Source organism: Cervus canadensis, chromosome 6, assembly GCF_019320065.1.
Source record: "Cervus canadensis isolate Bull #8, Minnesota chromosome 6, ASM1932006v1, whole genome shotgun sequence".
Classification (NCBI taxonomy): Eukaryota; Metazoa; Chordata; class Mammalia; order Artiodactyla; family Cervidae; genus Cervus; species Cervus canadensis.
Window position 1 is genome coordinate 81,594,220 of NC_057391.1, and position 26,833 is coordinate 81,621,052.

At 39.9% G+C, this 26,833-nt stretch overlaps 1 protein-coding gene across 1 annotated transcript in view; it reads left to right on the top strand.

Moving 5' to 3' along the window:
- The window catches only part of TTLL5 (tubulin tyrosine ligase like 5), a 306,157-nt gene that overhangs the window by 2,709 nt on the left and 276,615 nt on the right, over positions 1-26,833 (top strand). Inside the window, exons 3-6 of the mRNA XM_043473030.1 lie at positions 4,390-4,496; positions 18,421-18,503; positions 19,812-19,918; positions 23,357-23,487. Of these exons, the coding sequence (XP_043328965.1) occupies positions 4,390-4,496; positions 18,421-18,503; positions 19,812-19,918; positions 23,357-23,487 (428 nt within the window). The remainder of the gene's footprint in view (positions 1-4,389; positions 4,497-18,420; positions 18,504-19,811; positions 19,919-23,356; positions 23,488-26,833) is intronic.

Genomic DNA, 26,833 nt, shown 5'->3' on the forward strand with positions numbered 1-26,833 from the left:
CATTCTCATTCAGGATAATTAAATGGATAATTCCCTCTGGGCACTTTGCCTTTTTGTGACTTTTTCTGTGTGCTGCCTCAGCCATTTCTCCAAAATTTTAACTTCTTCTGCAGGCATCCGTCTTTCTGATTCAAGATCTTCTTTTACTTCGTGACTGTCCTTTTTATTAGTGGGCTTATAGGTTGGGCCCAATAAGTATTAGATTGAACTGTATGAAATTCCTATTTAGGTAAGTCAAAGATGGTCAAAATATTGAGAACTTTAGATGACTCAACATAATTTTATTTTATTTTAGATGACTGAAACTAATTTTATTTTAGTAGGTACTCAATAAATACTTGCTGCCTGAATGACTAACTTAATGAATGAATATATGGGAAATTTGTTAATGTATTTAGCAAGATCGTTCATTTAGAAGGTAAAACCTAAATTTTATTTTCTAAAGACATCGACATGAGGACTGTTTTTATTTAGTTTGCATAAGCTCCCGGTCCTTGGGTTGTGTCTGATTAACACTTGTAAGAGGAGAATACAAAGGCACATCGTAGATACCTGGGGACCACCGCTGTGAGCCTTCACCATTTGGTAACTGAATGATTGCTTGAGGGTAGAGGCTTGCCAGATTGTGGTCCTTCCTCATTATACCAGATGAGAAGACTGTAATCACAAGGGATCTAGTGGCAATTTTAGTAACTGCCATAACTTGGAAGTAGTGATAAATATCAATGTTATTTTGAGATGTCTGCAACAACTGTCATATGGTACAAAAAATCTGTCATTTCAGATAGAGTTGAAGGGGCAGGTAATGCTAGCAGCACTGTGGTTTGTTGCCTGTATTTGCAATAGAGAAATGCTAAATTTCTAGTAGAAGTTAGTGAAAATACAGGTGTAATCCCACCCCACCTCACCCCAGTTCAAATTGGTGGACATTTGTTCCTCTTACTTTTAAACTCCTACTGTTGAGTTTTGATTGTTAATGTTCCATCAGCTCATGTCTATGACACACTTGTTTTATACTTTAGGAATCTTAAAGTCAATCTTGTTTACACTTGGAGGAACATGCTTATATTTCTAAAGTTTTGTAAGTTTGAAGGTCTTAAATCATCTAGGATGTTGACTTGATCCCAAGTGTCTCTCCATGCACATCTGCTAGATCTGCTCAGATCCCCAGGCTGTATTAAAGTATTCATGGTTTGCAATCCTGGACATTAGAGCTAGAAACTGTCCAGGCATCCTTGTTTCGCATGACATTCTTTGCAATAGGAAATGTAAAGGGGCTCTTTTTCTGTATTTTCCTTGGGGGTCCCAAATTATAAATTTATACATATAAACGTGGAAATGTTCGTTTGGTGTATAGGTTCTTTAGTCCTTAAAAAATATCTAATTCTGATTGTAAAAGTTGGCTTTATATCAGTTAAAAAGATCTTCAACAAATGATGGGCTTCCCTCATAGCTCAGTTGGTAAAGAATCCTCCTGCAATGCGGGAGACCTGGATTTGATCCCTGGGTTGGGAAGATCCCCTGGAGAAGGGAAAGGCTACGCACTCCAATATTCTGGCCTGGAGAATTCCATGGACTGTATAGTCCTTGAGGTTGCAAAGACTCGGACATGACTGAGCAACTTTCACTTTCAACAAATGATTATACAGCAAGTGCTACAGTTTGGAGAAATACATCTCTGGGCAGCAGGAGCTGGGGAAGGCTCCAGGGAGGTGGTAGATGAGCTGGGCTATAGAGAGTGGGATTAGGTGAAGAGAGAAAGTGGGGAAGGCATTTCCAGCATAGATATTGGGATGAATGAGGCTTAGATGCTTTGAGTTATGTAGACTGGATCCCAAGAGTGAATAATATCTATTCCTCATGAGCTGTTTAAAAACCAAAATGTTCTTAGGTTTCCAATAAAGTAAACCATAAAACTAGTCTACTTTGGTTACTAATCCAAGTTTTTTGTTCTTTCATGTCTATAAAAGCGTAATTTCTTAATATGTCCTGGTTTCTGGTGTAAATGAATATTTAAAGTCCCAGTTTTCAGTTTCCTAATCATTTTCAATCTTTTCCCTGTAGTGCCAACTGGTGGGCACTTGCTTTTAGTGACAATGCAGCGCCTGCCTTAAGTGTTTTTAGGTCGACCTTACTGAATTAACGATTCATCTGCTACCTGTTTTCTCTTTTCAGAGGTGGTAAGTGAAAAGATTCTCTGTCAGGGATATGGCTTTCTACAGATAGTATGATTCAGGCCTTGGCTCTTGTCAGCTGTGTGTGCTTATTGTGTTCCTGACTCATGTCAAACATTTTTACCTTTTTTTTAGTAATGCATCATTTGTAGGTGCTAAGGCATACTGGTGCCAGTTTGCAGTTAGAGGTGGATTGACAAGGAACTTTAGTTAGTTTCCAAAGTTTTTATCTAAAGCTTGATAGTTTAACCTGCCTATTTTTCCCTCTATCCTCTGACTTAGATGTATAGTGGGAAAAAAACCCAAAAACCGTTGAAAGGGATCATAGGAATTATCTGGTCCCTTTTACAGGTGTTTAAGATGGTGCCTTGCTTAGTCAGTCGTGTCTGACTCTTCTCGACCCCATGGGCTGTAGTCAACCAGATTCCTCCGTCCATGGGATTCTGCAGATAAGAATACTGGGGTGGGTTGCCATTTCCTCCTCCAGGGGATCTTCCCAACCCAGGGATCAAACTCAGCTCTCCCACACTGCAGGCGGACTTTTTACCATCTGAGCCACCAGGGATGTCAATTAAGACGGAAAAGAAAGCAAATCACACACACAGACACACACACAAATCCTTCTTGCACCCTGTAAACACCATTTCTCTCAAATGGTCACTGTCACCCAAGTCAAATTGCAGGAACATTAAACATCCACTTTCCATTTCTAGAAAACAGGGAATGAACTAGGTGTAGTGGTCTCTGCTTTCTTCACTAAATCTCTTGGCAGCTCATCCTAAGTGTAAAGGCTGCCTCACTTCTAAGAATGGTAGCCTGGCAGCCTGTACATTCAAAGCATGGATCTGTTTAAACCTGTGTTGGGAGAGTCTAACTTGGCCCTGAGGTTTGTGGTATGGCTTTTTTAAGGGGTGTGGTCATGTGAGTTTTTGAGAGCAGCCTGAATCTTTGAATTAATGATAATAATAATAAAAAATGGATCTTATTCCATATAAGATATTGATTAATTTCAGTTCCTCAGGGGTTCAGTTTAAGATGTTTATGCAAAATATCATGGAAATGGGATTATGGAGATGGAAGGGTGGAAGGAGCACAGACACTTGGGCCAGATGCCTGTTCCCTTGCATCACCAGCTGTATGACTGAGGAAATTACATAACCTCTCGGAGACACCTTTCCTTCGGTTCAAGCTACTAGCAAGAGGATTAAATGAGATAATTTGATAGCTCTTAGTGTAATTCCTGACACGTAAGAGGGATCCAGGTCATTTCTTTCCTTTCCTACCTCCCTGCACTAAGGCAGTTGAAGATTTTTCTAATTTGTGAATAAATACACATTTGAGATTGATTTAACAGAGATTTCTGGAAGATAAGAAGAGAAAGTTAGAGGTCCTCTTCTGGAAGAAAACAGTGTTCCATTTAGTATAGACTTGCTTTCAAACATATAGTCTTAATTGGGAGACTATATTGGGAGTCTTGTATTACTTTAGGTTTCCTAGCTCAGGCTGTTAGGATGGGTCCTCAAATTGGCTTAAAAGGGACTATAGGATGTAAAAGGGGTATGTCAGTTATTGTGATTATTTTAGTTTTGAGTTAGGATTCTTCTCTGTGCTGGGGACTGAAACATAAATTGTCCTAAATAATAAAGCGAATGTGTTAACTCATTCTTAGGAAAGACTTGATTCTGTACCTGCACGTTTGCTGCTCAGGGTCTCATTTCTCTCATTCTCTGAGTCAGGCTCCCCCTGACTTTATCCTTCGCTCACAGCTCCGGGCTGTCCTCCCAAGGTCAAACAGTGACAATTGCACTTCCAGGGGAGTGCAGTTCTCTTACACCATCAAGGAGGGGAGGCCATCTCTCTGCAGCTGCTTCAGAAGAGAAAGAAAGTATCACTCTCCTAGGTGGTCATACATGTCTCCCAACACACTGTCTCCAGCTGCTTCATGTCCTCCTCCCTGAACCAGTAACTATAACTAGGGTGTGGAAAACCTGCTTGGCTGAAGTCGATCAGGGCCTGTCCCTGCCCCAGGGATGGAGTTCATCTTGAACAGACCACATGATTGAGAATGGGAGAGAAATGGTTTCCCATAGAACTTTTGGAATGCTTGTTCTAGAAGAAGAGGAAAGTTGCTAAGCAGCTGACCCCATTGATCTGCTTCAATTGTTAATTCAGATTTTGAGCTGTGAATTAATAAAGCCTTCTGTTATGGTTGTAGAGATCATCCATGCATCATGTGGACTGGAGGCTGCAGGAGAATTCCAGTTTTGGTATTCCATGCGGAGGCTATTCTGACAAAGGACAACAATATTCGAGTGATTGGAGGTAGGTGTGATTTTCCCCAGAGAGGGCAGGGCTGGTCATGGCCCTGATAGCCTCACCTTGGAGAAAGTGATAACCACATTTAGACAGGGAAAGGGCCTTGGTCAGGAGAAGATTCTTATGATGTTTTATACTTGAAAGGGTTATTTATGATTCCCTAAATTGTTTTCTGTATATCAAATTTTTTTTCCTTGTTTTTTTGATTTTAGAGTTATGTGTACAAGGGTTTATTTATTTATTTTTTTTAGAGATCATTGACATACAGCACTGTAGAAGGTTTAAGGTATGTGGCATGGTGATTTAAGTTACATATATCGTGAAATGATTATCACAAAAAGTTTAGTAATTGTTTTCTTTAATTATGGTAAAATACACATAACAAAATTACTGTTTTCATCATTTTAGTGGACGACTTAGTGGCATTTGGTACATTCATAGCATTGTGCCGCCATCATCATTTTCTAATTCTAGAACATTTTCATCTAAAAGTAAAGCCTGTATCCACTGAATAGTCATTCCACAACCCCCTCATCCCAGCTTCTGGAAACCACTGATTTTTCTGCCTCCATGCCGTTACCTAATCTGGATATTTCTTATAAATGGTCTCATACAACATGTAGCCTCCTGTGTATGGTGTCTTACACTTAGCATAATATTTTCAGGGTTCATCCATGTTGTAGCATATATCAGCACTTCATTCTTTTTGTGGCTCAGTAATATTCCATTTTACAGACATGCCACATTTTGTTTATCCATTCATCAGTTGATGGATAAACATGAAAGTAGAAGTCTCTCAGTTATGTCCAGCTCTTTGTGACCCTGTGGACTCTATGGTCCATGGAATTCTCCAAACATGAAAGTAGAAGTCTCTCAGTTATGTCCAGCTCTTTGTGACCCTGTGGACTCTATGGTCCATGGAATTCTCCAGGCCAGAATACTAGCGTGGGTAACCTTTCCCTTCTCCAGAGGATCTTTCCAACCCAGGGATCAAACCCAGGTCTCCTGCATTGCAAGTGGATTCTTTACCAGCTGAGCCACAAGGGAAGCCCAAATAATATTCTGTTGTACAGATATACCACATTTTGTTTATCCATTCATCAGTTGACGGATAAATGTTTCCACCTTTTGACTCTTGTAAATAGTGCTACTGTGAACATTCATGTACAATGTTTTGTTTTCAGTTCTCTTGGGTATATACCTAGGAATGGAATTGCTAGGTTGTGTGGTAATTCTGTGATTAACTTATTAAGGAGCTGCCAAAGGATTTTTCACAGTGACTGTACAATTTTACATTCCCACCAGCAACATTTGAGAGTTGCAGTTTCTCCATATCCTCACTAACATTCATTTTGTTTTTTAGAATATAGCTATACTAATTGGTGTGAAGTGGTATCTTATTGTGGTTATGAGTTGCATTTCCCTATTATTGTCATTGAGCATCTTTTCATATCCTCTTTTGCCTATTTACATATGTTCTTTGGAGAAATGTCTATCAAGGTTTTTGCCTGTTTTTTGATTGGGTTGCTTGTCTTTTTGTTGTTTAGTTGTAAGAGTTCTTTACACATTCTGGATACTAGAACCTTGTCAGGAAAATGATTTCCAAATATTTTTTCCTGTTCTGTAGTTTGTCTTTTCATGCTCTTGATAGTTTTCTTTCATGGCAAAAGTTTTTCATTTTGATGATGTTTATTTTATATACTTTTTCTTTTATTGCTTATACTTTTGGTGTCATATCTAAGAAATCATCGCCTAACCCAAAGTCGTGATCCCTATGTTTTCTTCTAAGAGTTTTATAGTTTAAGCTCTTACATTTAGAGCTAAGCAGTCTTTTGATGCATTTTGAGTTAACTTTTTTTACATACTGTGAGATAAGGGTCCAACCTTCATTCTTTTACATGTGGATAATCCCCCACATGAGTAGTTGAAGAGACTGTTCTTTCCTTCTTGAATAATGTTGAGACTGTTGTTGAAAATCAGTTGACTATTGAACATATGGGTTTATTTCTGGACTCTCAATATTCTGTCATTCTGTATGTTTATCCTTATACCAGTGCCTATTATTTTTATGACTGTATCTTTGAACTAAGTTTTGAAACTGGGAAATGTGAGTCCTCTAAGTTTGTTCTTCTTTTTTAAGATTTTTTTGTGTGTGTGTGCTATTCAGGGTCCATTGCAATTCCATATGAATTTGGGACCAGCTTTTTCATTTCTGCAAGAAAGGCTGTTTAGATTTTGGTAGGGAGTACATTGAATCTGTAAATTGCTGTTGCCATCTTACGTTTAAGTCTTCTAGTCCATGAGCCTGGGATGTCTTCCCATTTATTTAGATGTCTTCCCATTTCTTTAGCAATGTTTTACAGTTTGCAGTGTGCAAGTCTTATAGCTCCTTTGTTAACATTATTCCTCAGTATTTTATTCTTTCTGATGCTCTTATAAATGGAATTGTTTTCTTAATTTCATTTTTGAGTTGTTCATTGTCAGTGTATAAAATACTACAGATTTTTGTATACTGATCTTATGCTGAACTCATTTATTAGCTTTGATTTTGTGTGTGTGTATGTGTGTATTCTTTAGGATTATTTCTGTGTAAGATCATGTGATCAGTAAATGGAGATTTATCAATCCCTCCCTCCCTCCCTCCTTCCTTCCCTTCCTTCCCTTCCTTACCTCGCTAGAACTTCCAGTACAGTGTTGAATAGAAGTGATGAAAATGGGCATCTTTGTCTTATTCCTAATCTTAGGGGGAAAGCTTTCAGTCTTCTACCATTCAGTTTGATGTTAGCTCTAGGCTTTCATAAATGCCTTCTATCATGTTGAGGAAATTCCCTTCTATTCCTTAGTTGAGTGTTTTCATCATACAACACTACTGGATTTTGTCAAATGCCTTTTCTACATCAATCAAGATGATTCTATGTCTTTTTTCCTTCATTTTATGAATGTGGTATGTTATATCGATTGAATTTTGTATACCGAACCAGCCTTGCTTTCCTGAGCTAAATCTCACTTGGGCATGGTATATAGTCCTTTTAATATGCTGCTGGATTTGGTTTGCTAGTATTTTATTGAGGATGTTTGCATCTATATTCATAAGGAATATTGTTTTCTGGTTTTCTCTTAATGCCTTTGTCTAGCTTTGGTATCAGGGTAATGCTGGGCTCATAGAATGGGTTCCTTCCTCCTCTTTGAAAGAGTTTGAAAAAGATAGGCTTTAAATGGGCTTCCCTCATTGGTAAAGAGTTCCAGTTGGTAAAGAATCTACATGCAATGAAGGAGACCTGGGTTTGATTCCTGGGAAGATCCCCTGGAGAAGGAAATGGCAACCCACTCCATTATTCTTGCCTGGAAAATCCCATGGAGAAAGGAGCCTGGCAGTCTACAGTCCTTTGGGTTGAAAGAGTTGGACACGGCTTAGTGACTAAATCACCACCACAGTTCTTTAAATGTTTGATAGAATTCACCAGTGAAGCATTTAGTCCTGGGCTTTTCTTTGTTGACAGGTTTTTTGATCACTGGTTCAACCTCTACTTGTCTATTCTATTTCTTATTTGAGTCTATTTTGGTAATCTGTGTTTCTCTGGGCTTTTTGCACATTTTATTTAGTTTATGTAATTTTGTTTGTATATAGTTGTTTTAGTGTTCTTTTATAATCCTTTTTATTTCTGTTATACAGTAGTAATATCCACACCTTCATTTGTGATTTTAGTGATTTGAATCTTTTTTTTTTTTACGTCATTCTAATGAAAAGTTTCTTGGGGCCCCTTTTTTTGGGGGGGTGGGGGTGGGCGAGAATACTGGAGTGGGTTGCCATTCCCTTCTCCAGGAGATCTTCGCAACCCAGGGATTGAACCCAGGTCTCCCGCACTGTAGGCAGACGCTTCACTGTCTGAGCCACCAGGGAAGAGGAAAATAACGAAAGACTAGAGATCTCTTCAAGAAAATCAGAGATACCAAGGGAACATTTCACACAAAGATGGGTTCGATAAAGGACAGAAATGGTATGGACCTAACAGAAGCAGAAGATATTAAGAAGAGGTGGCAAGAATACACAGAAGAACTGTACAAAAAAGATCTTCATGACCCAGATCATCACGATGGTGTGATCACTCACCTAGAGCCAGACATCCTGGAATGTGAAGTCAAGTGGGCCTTAGAAAGCATCACTATGAACAAAGCTAGTGGAGGTGATGGAATTCCAGTTGAGCTATTTTAAATCCTGAAAGATGATGCTTTGAAAGTGCTGCACTCAGTATGCCAGCAAATTTGGGAAACTCAGCAGTGGCCACAGGACTGGAAAAGGTCAGTTTTCATTCCAATCCCTAAGAAAGGCAATCCCAAAGAAAGCACAAACTACCGCACAATTACACTCATCTCACATGCTAGTAAAGTAATGCTCAAAATCCTCCAAGCCAGGCTTCAGCAATACGTGAACTGTGAACTTCCAGATGTTCAAGCTGGTTTTAGAAAAGGCAGAGGAACCAGAGATCAAATTGCCAACATCCACTGGATCATCGAAAAGCAAGAGAGTTCCAGAAAATCATCTATTTCTGCTTTATTGACTATACCAAAGCCTTTGACTGTGTGGATCACAATAAACTGTGGAAAATTCTAAAAAAAAATGGGAATACCAGACCACCTGACCTGCCTCTTGAGAAACCTGTATGCAGGTCAGGAAGCAACAGTTAGAACTGGACATGGAACAATGACTGGTTCCAAATAGGAAAAGGAGTACGTCAAGGCTGTATATTGTCGAGCTGCTTATGTAACTTATATGCAGAGTACATCATGAGAAACACTGGGCTGGAAGAAGCGCAAGCTGGAATCAAGATTGCAGGGAGAAATATCAATAACCTCAGATATGCAGATGACACCACCCTTATGGCAGAAAGTGAAGAGGAACTAAAAAGCCTCTGATCAAAGTGAAAGAGGAGAGTGAAAAAGTTGGCTTAAAGCTCAACGTTCAGAAAACTAAGATCATGGCATCTGGTCCCATCACTTCATGGGAAATAGATGGGGAGACAGTGGAAACAGTGCCAGACTTTATTTTTTGGGCTCCAAAATCACTGTGGATGGTGACTGCAGCCATGAAATTAAAAGACGCTTACTCCTTGGAAGGAAAGTTATGACCAACCTAGATAGCATATTAAAAAGCAGAGACATTACTTTGCCAACAAAGGGTCCATCTAGTCAAGGCTATGGTTTTTCCCGTGGTCATGTATGGATGTGAGAGTTGGACGGTGAAGAAAGCTGAATGCCAAAAAATTGATGCTTTTGAACTGTGGTGTTGGAGAAGACTCTTGAGAGTCCCTTGGACTGCAAGGAGATCCAACCAGTCCATCCTAAAGGAGATCAGTCCTGGGTGTTCATTGGAAGGACTGATGCTGAAGCTGGAACTCCAATACTTTGGCCACCTCATGTGAAGAGTTGACTCATTGGAAAAGACCCTGATGCTGGGAGGGATTGGGGTCAGGAGGAGAAGGGGTCGACAGAGGATCAGATGATTGGATGGCATCACCGACTCGATAGACATGGGTTTGAGTAGACTTCAGGAGTTGGTGATGGACAGGGAGGCCTGGCGTGCTGCGATTCATGGGGTCGCAAAGAGTCCGACATGACTGAGCGACTGAACTGAGCTGAATGAAACGTTTGTCCACTTTGAGAATAATTCTGAAGAGTTAGCTTTTTATTTTGCTAATTTTTGCTATTGTTTTTCTATTCTTGTTGTTTGTTGTTTAGTTGCTAAGTCATGTCCAACTCTTTGCTACCCCATGGACTGTAACATGCCAGGGTCCCCTGTCCTTCACTGTCTCCTGGAGTTTGCTCAGATTCATGTTCAACGAATCATTGAGTCAGTGATGCTGAGGATAACCATCTTATCCTCTGCCACCCCCTTCTCCTTTTGCATTCACTCTTTCCCAACTTCAGGGTGTATCTTTTCCAATCAATCGACTCTATATCAGGCAGTCAAAGTATTGGAGCTTCAGCTTCAGCATCAGTCCTTCCGATGAATATTCAGGGTTGATTTCTTTTATGAACGACTGGTTTGATCTCCTTGTAGTCCGAGAGACTCTCAAAAGAGTCTTCTCCAGCACCACAGTTAGAAAGCATCAGTTCTTTGGCATTCAACCTTGTTTATGGTCCAACTCTCACATCCATACATGGCTGCTAGAAAAACCATAGTCTTCATTTCATTTACCTTCACTCATCTTTGATTTTAAGCAGTGCTCTGAATCCTGGCATTAGCCTGTAGCTGTCTGCAAAGGTCACATACCATGTATCTGAACTTTTGTTATGTGATATAGTGGAAAGCGTCTTTACATGGGTTCTGAGTCAATACTTCAGATCCCAGCTTTGGCATTTACTAGCTGTGAATCTTGTGCAATCACTTACACTCTCTCAATCCATTGCATTATTAGTAAAATGGAGATAATAGCTACCTTGCAGGCATTGTGAGAATGAGATCACATTATGTTTAGCACACAGTAGGCACTCAAAATTTGTGCTGCTCACTCTACTTGTTGAACAGGATCTTCTCTACTCTGAGATGACTTTAAGGTCTATCCTTGCCCCACAGTAAGCCAGAGTTCAGAGGAGGATTAGCACCTGCTTCTGGGATTTGAATTTTCTTCCCTCCCCAAGGGTCCTGGTGTTCTAATCCCTTCAGTGAGTTGCTAGGTTACCACTGAAAGGCACCTGGTTCATTCATGTTCACAGAAGTTGAAGTCACTGAAGATTTACTAACATTTGCTGAGAATCTCCCTCTAAATATGATTAGAGTCAAAACATCTAAGGTGGGTTAAAAAGAGCAGAAGTAAATAATCCTTCCCTCAAACATGTTTCTTTTTGGTTTGCTTGTCACACAGATGAATCCACGTATTCTGTGGCAATAGGCAGACCCTTCTTTTCTAGAATACCTAACATTTATTGGACATTCACATCCATCCATCTAATCATGCCATTATTCAAGCAGTCACAATTTTCTGGAACCTATAAGTTTTTAGATTTTTTTCTGGTGTTTTAAAAAAAGCCACTAAACTTGTTTTGTCAAACATTGTTTTTGAATTTTCTATATATTCCCAATTCCTTGAGGTTTAATAATTTTCTTCACCTTCCTTTTATGAAAAGACCAATTTGAATGAGTGTTATTAGTTGCTTCCTGAGATTTCTGGGTTGTTAAACACTTTTGGTCTGTTGTTTTTTTTCCCCCTCTGTCTTAAAATATAGCTGACATAGATCTGCTCAGATCATAATCCTGGGTTAAATCCCCTTGAGAAGTGTATCTGGGGCATTAGTTATCTTCTGTTGATCTTAGAGTGTGAGATTCCAACCTTGTTTTTTCTGTTATTAAATGTTTTATTGAATTCACTGTTAATATTTTTCATACAATAAGATTTCATATGCTTTATTTGTGAAATCCATGTTTTTTTCAAATTACATGCTTTGAATATTTAAGTGGAATTGCATTTTTAGAGGCAACAGATATTTTCACTTTAAAGTAGTCTTTTCCTGGAATGAAGCATTTTGAGGTATCTTATGTTTTGTCCCTGAATGTGTCAGTTTCATCAGTTTGCATTTGTATAGACTAGCACTGTCCAACAGAAATATGGTGTAATTCTTCAGTAGCTTTATTTAAAAAAAAAAAAGCAGAAATAGGCAGAATTAACTTTAATAATGTATTTTATTTAATCCAAAATATCATTTTCACATTTGCTCAGTATAAAAAATTGTGATGATATTTTATATCCAGTGTGTATTTTGCACTTTTAGTACATCTCCATGTGGTGCAAAGTTTTCATTGGAAGCATTTGGTCTGTGTTTAGATTTCATAAATGTTATCGTTGAAATTATAGCAAATTCCTATGCTCAGGTTGTTAGAAACAAGTTTTCCAACTTGTACTGAGACCAAATTGAGTATGAGTTTTAAAATTAAAAATTAATTAAAGTTAAATAAGATGAAAAATTCAATTCCTTTGTCATACTAGTCACCCTTCAGGTGCTCAAGTTACATGTGGCTAGTGACTGCCATAGTCAATAGTACAGGTAGGGACCTAGTTTTCTGACGGTGAGGCAAAAATACACTGTATTGCCATTGAAAGGGCTATTCTTGAATTCTAAAGTAATTTTAAAAAATGTTAGTTTTATCTTCCTTCTAGTTCCACAAAGTCCTTAGAGCACATCACTACTCTCTAGGTGCTTCTGTGCTGGCAGTTAGATTATAGGTTTGTCTTTGCTCTGCTAGTTAGTTCTGGAACTTCTCAGGGATCCTAGTACTTCAGATTGTCTTTTGGGATTCATGTGAGTGGTTGACGAGACAGTTCTACAGTCTCATAGTAGAACTGATGCGATGTGTGTTAGAGTCTTAGATGTTGGATGTTTGGCAGTTTGCTAGCCCTGCCTCTTGTTTTTATATGGAAGAAAACATGGCTGAGGTCGTTCTGTTTTGAGCAGTTGGTCAGATTCAGTTTAGAGTTGCAGTTCTCCATTGGACTCTTTCTGGGCAGAGGGAGTCCAGGATTACCAGGTATTGCTTTTTTATTAATTTATTTTTGGCTGCTCGAGCTTTCCCTCATTGCGGTGAGTGGAGGCCGCTCTCTAGTCGTCCTCATTGTGGTGGCTTCTCTTGTTGCAGAGCACGGGCTCTAGGGGGTGGGCTTCAGTAGCTGTGGCTCCTGGGTTTAGTTGTTCTGTGGCCTGTGGGATCTTCCTGGACTGGGGATCAAGCTGATGTCCCCTGCATTGCAAGGCAGACTCTTAACCACTGGGCCCCCAAGGAAGCCCCAGATATTTCAGAAGAAGCCCGAGTGTATAATTGACTATGTATCCTATGTATCAGTATATATATTTGTAGCTATTTTGCAGTGTGTTTTGGTTTTTTGTTTTACTACACAAAATTTTTTCCTATGTATCAGCAAACTTTTTTCTTTTTCCTTTTTTGGCTGCACCTTGTGGTTTGTGGGATCTTAGTTTCCCAACCTGGGATTGAACACAGCAGCGAGAGTGTGAGGTTCTAGCCACTGGACTGTCAGGAAGTTGCCTTATCAGCAAGCTTTCTTATTCTAAAAGCTCTACAGGTATTAACTGATTCAATGCTTTTAGCTACCCTGTGAGATAAGTCCCTTTGTTATCAACCTCATTTTATAGGTGAGGAAATTGAGCATAGTGAAATTAAATAACTTATATAAGATGACAGACAGGAAGTAGCAGAGCCAGAGTTTGAACCTTGGCAGTTTGACTCGAGAGATACTGTTTTTCTGTACACCTTGCTGATCGTCTTCCCTGTGGCCTGGGGCAGGCGCCGCAGAGCAGGCAGAGTCGGGTGCAGTCCTGGTCCCCAGCAGTTGATGTGTGCCTAGTCACTCTGTCGTGTCCAACTCTTGCGACCCAATGGACTGTAGCCCGCCAGGCTCCTTTGTCCATGGGGATTTTCCAGGCCAGAGTATTGGAGGGGGTAGCCTTTCCCTTCTCCAGGGAATCTTCCTATTTTCTCAACCCAGGGATAGAACCCAGGTCTCCCACATTGCAGGTGATTCTTTACCATCTGAACCACCGGGGAATCCCAAGAATACTGGAGTGGCTAAGCCTATCCCTTCTCCAAGGGATCTTCCCGACGCAGGAATCAAACCAGGGTCTCCTGCATTGCAGGCAGATTCTGAGGCTTGGGCTTTTTACATGCAAAACTGGGGATGTCCAAGATCAGTTACTATAATGAAAAAGACCTGGTTTTCTTTAGTTTTTCTGAACATTTTATTAAAAAAAATAAAATCTCCCACGTTATGAGCATAGTACAATGAATTCATGTATACTATTTCCCTAGTTTCACAATTATTAAAATTATTATTAACATTTTCTCATGTTTGCTTCTCCCTCTCTTTCTGTCTCTGAACCATTTGAGAATTAGTTCAAGTACATGAATTCAAGTACATGTTCAAGTACTGAATAAGGTATTTACCTTATTCAGCATGTTTATCCTCAGAACAGGGGATCCTCTCTATAACCATAGTACATTGATAACCCTCAGGAAATCTGCCATTGCTGAAACCCTCTTATCTAATATATAGTCGCTGCCCAGATTTCCTTATTGTTCCAATTTTGTCCTTTATCTTGGTCCCACCCCCAATTGAGTATCCAATCAGAGGTTGCATTTAGTTGTCATATTTCTTTAGTCTCCTTTATTATCTACATTCATTTAGTGGATCTTTTTTTTTTTTTTGTCTTTCATGGCATGGACATTTTTAAAGATTCCAGACTAGTTGCTTTGTGAATGTCCTTAAGTTTGGGCTTGTCAGATTGATTTCACATATTTAGATTCAGGTTAAAAAAGTTGAAAGAAATTTTCAGGACTATCACTTAATGAAGTCATGTGTCACTCAGTGTATCACATTAGGAAGCATATAGCATCATTTTATTGCATTATTAGTGATGACAAGTTAAATCATTTGGTCAGATAGTATTTACCAGATGGCTTCATTCTAAAGGTACTCTTGTCTCTTGTTATAAGCATTCTCTGTAGTGATGTTTTGAGATATCTGAATAACCTATTCTCCACTAGCCTCTCAGTCATTGGTATTCACTGATTTTTGTCTGAGTCACTTACTATTATAGTTTTTGTAAAACAGTGATTTTTATATTTCAGTTAGTCCTTCTACATTTATTAGCTGGCTTTTCTGTAAAGAAGAGCTTTCCCTTCTGTGTAGATAGAATGATAATCTTCCAAAGATGTCTATTTCCTAATCCCCAGAACCTGTGAAAATGTTACCTGACTTAGCAAAGGGGAATTGAGGTCATAGACGGAATTAAAGTAGCTAATCAGCTAACCCTTAAGATAAGGAGATTCTTCAAGTGGGCCCAATGTAATTACAAGGTAGGTGTGGAATATATTGCTTTGTCAGAAAGAGGACAGTCACAAGGAGACAGAAGAAGCGTCACACTGATGCAGTGTGAGAAGGACTAGGCCTGCCATTGCTGGCTCTGAAGACAGGAGAAAGGGACAGCCAGCTAGAGAATGGGGGCAGTCTCCAGAAGCTGGAAGAGGAAAGGAAATGGATCCTACCCAGAGCCAATAGAAAGGAATGTAGTCCTGCCAATGCCTTGATGAGGCTTGTATTGGATTTCCGCCCTAGAAAACTAGTATAGCTTTCTCATCTTCTTATCAGTGTGGATTCCTGGGTGGTTTTCTTTTTTATAAGTGAGTTTAAAATCTGTTTCTATCAGCATTCATTTTTATATTCAAATTGCCTCAAATTTGGCTTTGGGGAGCCCCTTTAGACCCTGTGGCATGTTCTCAGTCCTTGTGACTGTCTTCTTTCTTGGCATAGCAGTGTATTCCATATCTTACTTTGTGCTTTCCTTCCCCAACTTGAAATCAGGACACAAACTCCAAAGAAACTTTTAAAATTTATTGTGATGATTATATCTTCAAAAACTGAGTATGTGCCCTGGATTAAGCTATGTCACAATCTTAATGACTATACAAAATTGAGCAAAACAGTATGAGTAAATTAAAATTTCAGTAAGTAATAAACATAAAAGTAGAAAAATAGAAATCCATTTCTTAATATATGAATTGTGCATTTACAAAATTAGTTGGATCGTTTATCCATAGTTGAGTATTACTTATTGCTGGAATGAAACAGTTCAGCGAATTCCTCTTTGTATTGATTGTTTTTATAGAGGTAAGCTCTAGGAAACTTTAGAACACACACTCTTGAGCATTGCCCTGTGCTGTTTCTGATATTATACTTCCCACTGCTTTTCTTATGACAATATTGTAAAGACAACATAATAGTGATTGGCCATTAGGGAGACTCCATACCTGGGCTTTACAAGTTTGATGCGGGAGTGAGAAGTATGGAGCGTCTGCTTGACACAGTGTTCCTGCCAGGGCTGGGCAAGTGGCAGCAGGGATTTATGAATGTCTTCACATAAAATTGTAAAAATAAATGCTTATCTTTGACTCTTGAGGCTGAATTTTGTTCCAGAGCCTGTTCATACGTTTCTGTATTATACTCACTCAGAAATTGTTCAGTGTGCAGTCCTTTTAAAAAAAATCGTTCTGCCAAGTTCTTAGCTAACAATTTATAGTGATGTGTAGAGAGATTGAATATAATGGGCCAGGGAAAAGGTTAGTCTTTCGAGGTATATAGAAGCCTCACACGATGACAGGCATTCCTCTTAGCCAGGGGTCACAAGCAGCAGAGTGCTGTCTGGGGCCTGGCAGGAAATGAGTGAGGCAGGCCAAGTGTGAAGGCGCTGAACCGGACAGTGAGGGTCTGTACTGACGGAAGCACGTGCGCGTCTCTGCCTGACTGTTGCCTTGCCAAAGGGAGAGCCCAGGGTTGCCAGGGTTTTCAAGAGAAGTCCAGAAATCTGTATTTTTATATGAATTCCTCCGATTGCAAAAGGTTAGCAGTTTAATTTTTTTTAATTTTTAAAAAATATTTTTAATTCATTTATTTGTCTGCACAGGGTCTGAGTTGTGGCACACGGAATCTTCCGTCTTTGTTGCGGCCTGCGGGATCTATTATAGCTCCCTGACTAGGGATCAAACCCGGGTCTCCTGCATTGGTGGTGTGGAGTCTTAGCCACTGGATCACCGGGGAAGTCCCTCAATTTTATTGATTTATTTTAACACATTAGAAAAAAAATTTTTTTTGTTTTTGGCTGTGCTGCGTCTTCCTTTCTGCACAGGCTTTTTTCTAGCTGGGTTGAGTGGAGGCTACTCTCTCATGGCGGTGTGCAGGCCTCTCCTTGGGGTGGATTCTCTTGTTGCCAAGCATGAGTTCTGGGGCTGAGGGTTTCTAGCTGCGGCACAAGAGGCTCAGTGGTTGAGGCTCCCGGGCTCTCGAGTACAGGCTTCATAGTTGTGGCCCACTGGCTTAGCGGCTCTGCGGCGGCATGTGGGGCCTTCCCGGGTCAGGGGTTAGACCTGCGTCTTCTGCATTGGCAGGCAGATCCTTGATCCCTGAGCCACCAGGGGAGCCCCCTCAATTTGTTTTTTTTTTTTTTTTTAATCACAATGAGGAATGAACAAGCCAGGTCTGCAGATTGGTTTCGGTCCGCACATCACCAGTTTATCATACCTCTGGTCTAAGATAGGCTGGTGATCAGAATTGTTGCACATGGGGCTATCTAGAACAGGGCTTCCTAGCGTTTTTTGGTATAGTGAGTGGTGTCAGCAGTATGGGGAAGCCTGGGGGGCGGGTCTCTTCTCAGACTAATGTTTTTTAGGTATATTTTAAAGATACACAAGACTACAGTAAAAATAAATTGTATTGAAATATAGTCTCAGAATATTTTTCAAAGCCAAGTTTGTGATATGTATGCTTTTTATTAGGGCACTAAATAACATGACTTAGTGGTAGGTCTGTTAATTTTTAAATACTGTGAGAGTAAGTGATTTTTGGGGGGGCCATGCCTTGCTGCTTGTAAGTATCCCAGTCCTCCGACCAGGGACTGATCCCAGACCACAGCAGTAAACCTGGAGTCCTAATTACTAGGCCACCCAAGGAACTCCTGAGAATAAGGGATTTTCTGAATGATACAGTGTTGTACAGTGATAACTGAACAACTGTAAAAGAATATTAGAATACTTGCTATCTGTGGGTGGCGGGGTCACAGGCACTGCTAGTACTATTCTGCTTTGTTGCCTGCATTCCTGATTGAAGGTACTGTTTAATTGCAACTAGAAATCACTAAAAACAAGGATGTCATTTCTCCCCCCACCCCCACCCCGTGTTTTGTGAAGCCCCATGAATCTCAGGTTCTCTGGTTAAGATCTTCTGTTCCAAAATAATCCACTTATGAGTAGCATAAGGATAGCAGTATATTATTTTGTGTAATTATGACAGCCACTGTATTAGTGTTTATCTCTTTTATTCCTTTCTCCACAGTTAACTTCCCTGTTATTGAACTTGATTCTGTTTTTCTTTAGAACGTTATCACTTGTCTTACAAGATTGTACGAACAGACAGTCGCCTGGTACGCAGCATTCTGACAGCACATGGATTTCATGAAGTAAGCTGATTTTCACTATCTTACCTGATTTGCTCAAAAGCTGAAAATCCTAGCTACCTAATTGACTATTATCTAACAAGGCTAGCTCTAGAAAGTACATGGGACCCCTACTTTGAGATGATGCAGAATTTGCATTGACTTTCTGAGTGGCTTTACCATGAAATACACAGAAAACATTTCCACAAGATTTTGTGGGATTTTTTTTTTTTTTTTTAGATTTTTTTTTCCTTGCTATATTTTTAGGTATGGGCTAGAGGCAGAGATGCCCATAAGGAATTGTCTAATACTCACTTAAAGCTCTTTGATTACAAGCAGCAGAAACAGACTCTGCTTAACTTAAACCAAAAAGAAAAAGGAATGTGTGATAAAGATGTGCATAGAATGGCTAGCAAAAGCAGAGGAACAGCTGAAAAAGCAGGCCTTTGGAAGAAGAGAGACTGCAATAGCCCCAGGGATCTGGCGACAGAAATCTTCAGGACCACCTTTGCTGCTGTGGAATGAATTGACTCTATTAATTGTCCTTGTGCCTTTTTCCACTCAAGAATTGTATCTGGAGATGGAATGATTGGACTAGCTTGAGTCAAGTGTCCACTCCTTGGGGGAAGGGAGGGGCGGATGATTGGCAGGTCCTTTAAAACCTTAGGAGTTTGTTATTCCCAAAGAAAATTGGGAAAATGGGGATGTTGGTATCAACAGGGACAGGTAAAAATGCTGGACAGACTTCCATTGTAGATATTTTGAGACAATTGATAAAAGTCTAGTTGCTCACTTATCTCAGGTTGAGATGTGAAGTAGACATTTTGAGGAAGTTCTGATACCAGTTTATATCCTGTCTTTGTTGATCTTTTATCTCCAGGGCTTAAAGTGGTACCTGCTACATCAGAGGCAGAGGGTACATAATTGTTGAATGAATGAACAAATGAATTCTAGTGAATGAATGAATTCTGAGTTGGTATAAGGTTTTAGATCTGGTATCACTTTATACTCAGCATCTGCAAGGACAGTCTGATAAGGGAGTCCTCGTCTCTCACTGTGATGTGCCAGAATATCAAGAAGTATCACAGACTTCTATAAGAGAGTTAATTCTACTCTTTGCAGGTAGTGCTTGCCCACCTCTCACAGTTCTTTAAACTTGCTTATCCCCGTGTTCCTACACTCAGCTTTTTTGTCTTACCAGGCTCAGATCCTAATGGCCCCCCCCCCCCCATGCGTGCTCTGTGGGTGAATAATCTCTATGGCTTTTTCTTCCATTTTTCTTCCAGGGGTTGTCTCTGGGGTTTCTTATCTTGTCTTTTTATCTGCCCTTAGGTTCATCCGAGCAGCACTGACTATAACCTAATGTGGACAGGATCCCACCTGAAGCCCTTCTTACTTCGTACCCTCTCTGAAGCACAAAAGGTTAATCACTTTCCCAGGTAATGCTCTTTCAGCTACTTTGCTTCATGTAAAGGTACCTGACATTGAGGCATGTAGCCAGCAGAGATAATTAACATCTTAAAAAAAAAAAGGAAATCTGTGATACAGGACAGCCGTCTATAAATCAGACTGAGGTGTTCACCTTTCTGGACGTAGTTGAAGACTTTGTGAGGACTGTGTAGGATGGATGGTTTTAAAATATACTGTGGATTGCAAATCCCATAGATTCTCTTTCCTCAAATCAAGCTGCTCGTGAGCCCCTCAGGGTGACTAGATTCTCCCCTCTCCCCTTCTCTTTCAGTTACTGTTTTTCCCCTTTATGAGAGAATAGCCCACCTAGATTCTTAATATGAATATTATGCGGAGATGTAAAAATTTTCAGGGTTCCAAACATGGAATGAAAAAAATTGATGTTTAATCTAGGTAATAGTATAATGAAGCTTTTAGCCTGTTAATGATTTCTATTTCTTTGCTTTTTTGACAAGAGTTAAAAAGGACATGATCAAGTTGTCAGCTGATAAATCATTAAATATAAATTTTAATGATAGGTCATCTTATGGCTTTTGACTTATAATTAGAAAATAGTTCAAAGAATTGAGCGTCATTGCTATGTTAAACGTCTTCCAGTCTCATTGGTTAAAGTCAGCCTCGAGAGGCAATACCGCTTAGTGGCTACCAGCAGGAGCTCTATAGCCAGTTCACCTAGGCCCAGATCTCAGCTCTGCTGACTGAGCTTCAGCTTCCTCATTTGTAAAAAGAAGATACTAATAACATACACTTTGTAGGACTATAGTGAGGATTTTATGTATCAAGATCTGAAGTGCTTAGAACATCACATGCCTGTCACATAGTAAACACTGTATATAAGTGTTAGCTGTTATGTTTTTCAGTGTTTACATCTGTGAAAAAGAAAACAGGAATAGAATTGATGCTGAAACCCCTGCTTTATTCTAGCAGTAAGTAATATTCAACAACAGAGAGATACATGGCCTGTTGGGGAAGAGGACAGGTAATCTCATCTGTCTAATGAAGAGATGCAAATCTAATAAAAAATTTTGTTAATTGCTCAGTGGTTATGTTATATTTTATTTCCAGGACTTATGCTCCAGTTACTCACTCAAGTTAAGAAGTTTTCTTTTCAGTCACTTCATGTATTTTACTTCTCATTTTTATGAAATGAAGTTTTCTTCTTGATCATTTAGTTCTACTGTCTCATATTCTGTTAATGTGTATAAATACTCAGCTTATGCTGTCTCCAATGTCAAATAATATCTTCATCATCTTAGATAAATGTGTATTTTAAATATTTTCAACAGGTTCCAGTTTTATTTTATGTTTGAGCTTCATGGGCAGAAAATAGTTTAAACCTTAGTTTCTTCCTTAATGTCTGAAAGATGTGACTGGTTTTCTAAATGGGTGACTGGGTAGTTGAAGTAAATTGCATGCAGCTATTTTAAAGAAATATTTAAACAGTCTTAAAATAGCTCACAGTAGAGACTGCATTCCTAATGCCTGTTAGTAATATATTATTTATTTCAGTAGCTTTTGAAATACGCTGTAGGTGTATAGGAATTCCATCTCAATTTGAACTCAGTATTCATAAATTCTAACCTGTTTTCTTGACTCCTCTTTGAATTGGAGGAGCCAGCTGATTCATGCACAAGAGGAAAGCAAACACTTAAAATGTTTTCAATATTATTGTTCACTCTTTTGATATAATTTTTTATTCTAAGTAATTTTAGACTTTTAGAAAAGTTGCAGAAAATAATACAGAGTTCCTTTGGTTTCTCTACCCAGTTTTCCTTCTGTTAACATCAGTTATAACCATAGTGTAATTATCAAAATGGAGAAATTGATTTTAGTATGATATACATTATAGTCAAAAGTTACAGTCTTTATGGTGTTTTGATGAATTGTGTACTATGTTCCTGTAATGATAGGTCAATATATATATATATATATAACAGACACAGCCTTATGATCACAGGAAATTAAAAAGTATTAAATATAATTTGTATGCACATTTTTCTTATAGAAAAGGTATAATATAATGTAAAAGACACAAGTATTGAATCTGTTATGTTAGACCAAGCTGTTTGTGGGAAATGTAATGGAAGAGTAAACTCAAGGATGAAAGGGGGATAATGTCTGGGTTGGGAGTTTGAGGGTGGCTTTTGGGGTGCTGGGAATGTTCTATGCTCAGTGATAGTCACACAGGTAGACTGAAGTTTATCATGCTCTGCATTTGTGACTTGTTTATTTTCCTATTTATATGTTAATTTCTGTAAAAAAGTATAGTATTTTAAAAAAGTGAAATATTTACTGATGAAAAGAGCCTTTTCTTTTATACTTTGAAAATGCACAGTGGCTAATGAATCCGGTTGTTATTGAGGTTCCTTTGAATATACTTAAAAGGATACTCTTATAGTTTTATTTTAAAACTATATTTGCCATTATAGATCCTTTGGAACAATTTAAATTTATGATGAAAAATCTTACATGTCAACTAAAAAGATACATGGTTTCCCAAAATTTGTATCAGAAGTACCAAGCAAAAATGTTTGGAGACCAGTAATACTGGGTAGCTGTAGAGAATGTGTTGCTTTTCTTATCCTCTGGTTCAGTGTTTCTAATTCCTTAATGAGAAGCATCACTGGGGGTCCATTACAGTCACAGGTCTTAACTGCAGATTCAAGGAATCACCATTTCCAGAGAAGGTGTATATTTAAAAAGCAGCTTCCAGGTGCTTAATCTTTCTAGGTAAATATATTCCTAGAAAGTTACATATTTTAAAAGCAATGAGTGATCTATATCTCAGTCAAGTTCACAAATCACTGATGTAGACCCAATCAGTGTTACAGTGTGTTTTCTGGACCATCTGTACCAAAATCACCTGGGGTACATGTTTAAATGCAGAATCCTAGACTTCATCCCCCAATTTTGAGAGATGTGATCTTGGAACATTCATTTTAAAGGAACTTTCTGAGTGATTCTTATGCACACTAAAATTTGAGGACCTCTGCTCTAGATCCGAGGAGGACAGTGGGCGAGGAAGAAGTGTTGGTGATACCTAGATCTGGCAAAGAAACCTTTGATCTTAAGAAATCAAAGTGAAAATTTTGAACTGAGCAACTGATGGAATGTGTTTTTAATAGTTACAGCGAAGATTCTTGGATCGTCCTTAAATACTGCAACAAACCAGGGACTCGTGAACGCGGTCATGGCTCACTGAAGCGCCTCTTTGTAGTTTGCCAGATTCCAGTCCCTGATTGGTAGCAGTGATTGCCCTGGTTTTAAGGCGATCATTTCCTTGACAAAGTGATAGGTTTGGGGTATAAGACTGTCCTCAGTAACTGCTCATGAACTGGGAACTCTTTAACATAGGAAAACCTCTGAGTCATAGTTTACTGAAATGGAAATGCTTTTATGAAACTTAGGTCATATGAACTAACCCGGAAGGACCGACTGTACAAAAACATCATTCGAATGCAGCATACATATGGATTCAAGGCTTTTCACATCCTCCCCCAGACCTTCCTGCTGCCAGCTGAGTATGCGGAATTCTGTAGTAAGTGCTTGACTCCTGGTGCCCCATCCCCACCCCCCATCTCTCATCCGCATCCCCACCCCCCATCTCTCATCCCCATCCCCACCCCCTACCCCTCATCCCCATCCCCAGCAACTGAACTTGGGGCAGAGTTATTTACTCCCAAGGGCTTTTCAAATCCTTAAAAAGTTGTTTCTTGAGTAAAACAGCTGCAGAGATACCTTTAACACTGCTTTATTCTGAGTGTGTCTGTGAGTGTTTATTCTTAGTGAGCTTGTCACTGTCAGGCGTAAGGACGCATTGGGGTGTCATAAATGTGCCCCTGTCTAATACAAAAAGTCCTTTCTCAGTGAAGAGTTAGTGCCCATGTAAGGATGGATATACTTCTGCTTATGAACTACAGATGCACCCTTTTTGGTATCTCTCTTCCTCTTGTCATTTAAGGAATGTTTGTCACCTCAACTTTTGGACGTGTGTGACTTGTGTTCTTTGGGGATCTCATGCATCTTTTAGTGTTAGAGTTTAGAGGTACCAGTCAGTCACCCTGTTTCCTTGGAGTTTAGACTAATTGAAATATATTCATGGGAGTGAAATAGCAATGTGGATGTCCTCTGTATTGTTGATTAAGCTAGACAGGAATGTGTGGCCTGCATCCAGGTGTCATTGTTTCTTTTGCCTTAAGGTGAACTTAGACCGCTTTATGTCCAGACAGAGGAGACAGGCTATTTCGGGTTTTGCTCCTTGGTGGGCAGAGCCTGCCTCAGTAGACTTAGTGCACAGAAGAGGTGTAAATACAGAGAAGGAGTGAGGCAGGTCTTTAGGGAGAGTCTAAATAGAAGCAAAGAACTGACTCATTGGAAAAGACCCTGTGCTGGGAAAGATTGAAGGCAGGAGGAGAAGGGGATGACAGAGGATGAGATGGTTGGATGGCATCACTGACTCGACGGACATGAGTTTGAGTAAACTCTGGGAGTTGGTGATGGCCAGGGAGGCCTGGCGTGCTGCAGTCCATGGGGTCGAAAAGAGTCAGACATGACTGAGCGACTGAACTGAACTGAAATAGAAGCAGTAATAGCTGATGAGCATTTTCTTTCTGTTAAGCCCTCTTCTAAGTGGTGCCTTACTCTGAGGTAGGAACTGTTACTATTCCCAGCTTTATACGGGAGAAGACTAAGTTACAGTGAGGTTAAGTAACTTTCCGTAAATTATACAGCTGTTTGGTTTCAGAAGCCAAGCTCCTCACCACTGTGCCTTGTGGCTAAAGACACCGGGCGTGTGCACACCATGACCATCTCTCAATACCTCCCTCGAGAGAGGCCGCTTCTGTGGGGGAGATCAGATTCGACACAGGATAGACAGATGGATAGTTGTCTTCTGAGTAAGTCCAAGAGAGAGACTGTTCCTCTATCGTGAGGAAGCATGAGAGGAAGAGAAAGTTTGCTCTAGACTTCCTGGCTTTGATCCTGTTAACCTGCTGGACTTTGCCGTCTGGTCCGGTCACGCAGTGGGGTGTTCATCCTCTGGGACTCGCGTCAGGGATGGTCACAGTTCTCCTGCTTCCCCTCGGAGAGGCCATTCCTCTGAGAGCACTTGTTGCCCACGCTGGGACCAGTGGTTCAGTGTTGGTCCACAGCAGGCTCTGGAATGGGTCAGAATAGAGAATTCAGTAGATGAATTAAGTTAGCTTCAGAGCGACAGTGTACTCAGAGCTGAACATTTGTAGTTAGGAATTTTTGTTAGGGGGCTTGTGTACCAGAACCTCTTGTGTCTGACCTTGCTCCTCTGTTCAGTGGGACTATTACCTGTATGAATGTTATAGTGCTGGGATGTTTAAGTAGCTTAATACATGGAAAGCACTTGGAATGGAGCCTGATAGGTACATAACATATGTTCAATGGTATTTCCTATTTCAAGTTATGTTGAGATGCATCGTTACATAAAAAAAGTAAAAAAATTATGTAGTAAGCCAACGTGATAGCATAAAAATGCCTCAGCTACCATGTCAGCAATGTAAAAGGGCTCCTGAAAATGAACACCTCCTGCTGTTGAATCCCTAATTAGAAATCAAAGTCTAGAATAATTCTGTTTTAAACACTAAAGGGATATTAAGTTGAAAATTCCCTTTTTCCTCTCCACTAGTTCCTATTCTGTGGTTCTCCCCCCACCCTTTGGAGGCTGGTTTGAGGGCTGGATGCTCATTCAGAAGATTAGATAGAGTTAGAGTGCCCCCATCTGTTCAAGCCTGACCTGTTTTTCAGTAGAATTGCTACCGTAGCATATTCTTCAAATTCTTATGGGTTCTACATTCTAGAAGACAAGAGGAGTGTCACATTTTGGACCTGATGTGGATTTGAGGTGCCTACCAGCTTTCATGTGGTGATGTTTTGCAGGCAGTTGTAAAGGCAGTTTTGAATTTTGGCCAGGGATATAGATTCTTGAAGTTGCAGATGTGGAGGTGGATATGGTTACCATAAACAAGAAAAAGAGAGAGAGGAAGAACCACAGAGAAATCAGAGGGGAGAGAGAGATTGAAGATACAAGCAAAGGAATGAGGTCCCAGATGGGGCAGGAGAGAGTTTGATCAAGAGCGCGAGTAGAAGGGTGAGTCTCTCCCCTAAAAGGTGGAAGGAAGGAAGCTAAGTGGTCACCCAGATAGCACTTTTCAATGGGAGGAAAGCAGGTGAGTGGGTTTATGTTACACATTACCAGCCTTCTTGGTGAGGAGGGCAATGAGGACACATACCAGGAATGAGGGGCCTAGGGATGGGTTTGGGTGTTTGAGGGGCAGAAAGGCATGTGAATAGCCTGCAAAGGGCCTTTGGAAGAGAACTGGTAAGGAACACGAGGGCTGCCTGAAGATGCTAGAGATACCAATTGAGGCGGATCTCATGAATTTGTAGCTTTCTGTTCTTATAAGGGAAAACCGGAGATGCATCTTTGCAGAGACCAAGGCCACAGACCAAATACTGCCTCAAGAGAGTGAAAGCCAGGATATTGCCAAACTGTTTCCAATAATTAGAATGTGAAGCTTGGCATATGCGGACCAGATCTTGCTAGATTCCCGGCGCCCCTGCTGCTAGTGTGACGGTGTGTGGTACAGTTGGAGGTCTGTGACCCTGAAGATCCTAACCAAAAAGCTTGCCAGCTACAGCCACATCCCCCCAGTGGACAACTTTCTAAACAGGAAGAAAGAAAGAGCAAGGAAGACAGGGTGGTACCAATATCAGAAAGGCAGAGATCTTACCCCACAGCTCAGCAGATTCCTGGTTACTTCTCATGGGCCAGAATTGTGTCCTCTGGCTATCTTTAGATGTAAGAGAGGCAGAAGTAATTCAAAGGAATGAGCAAAACTTTGATGTCAGCCAGT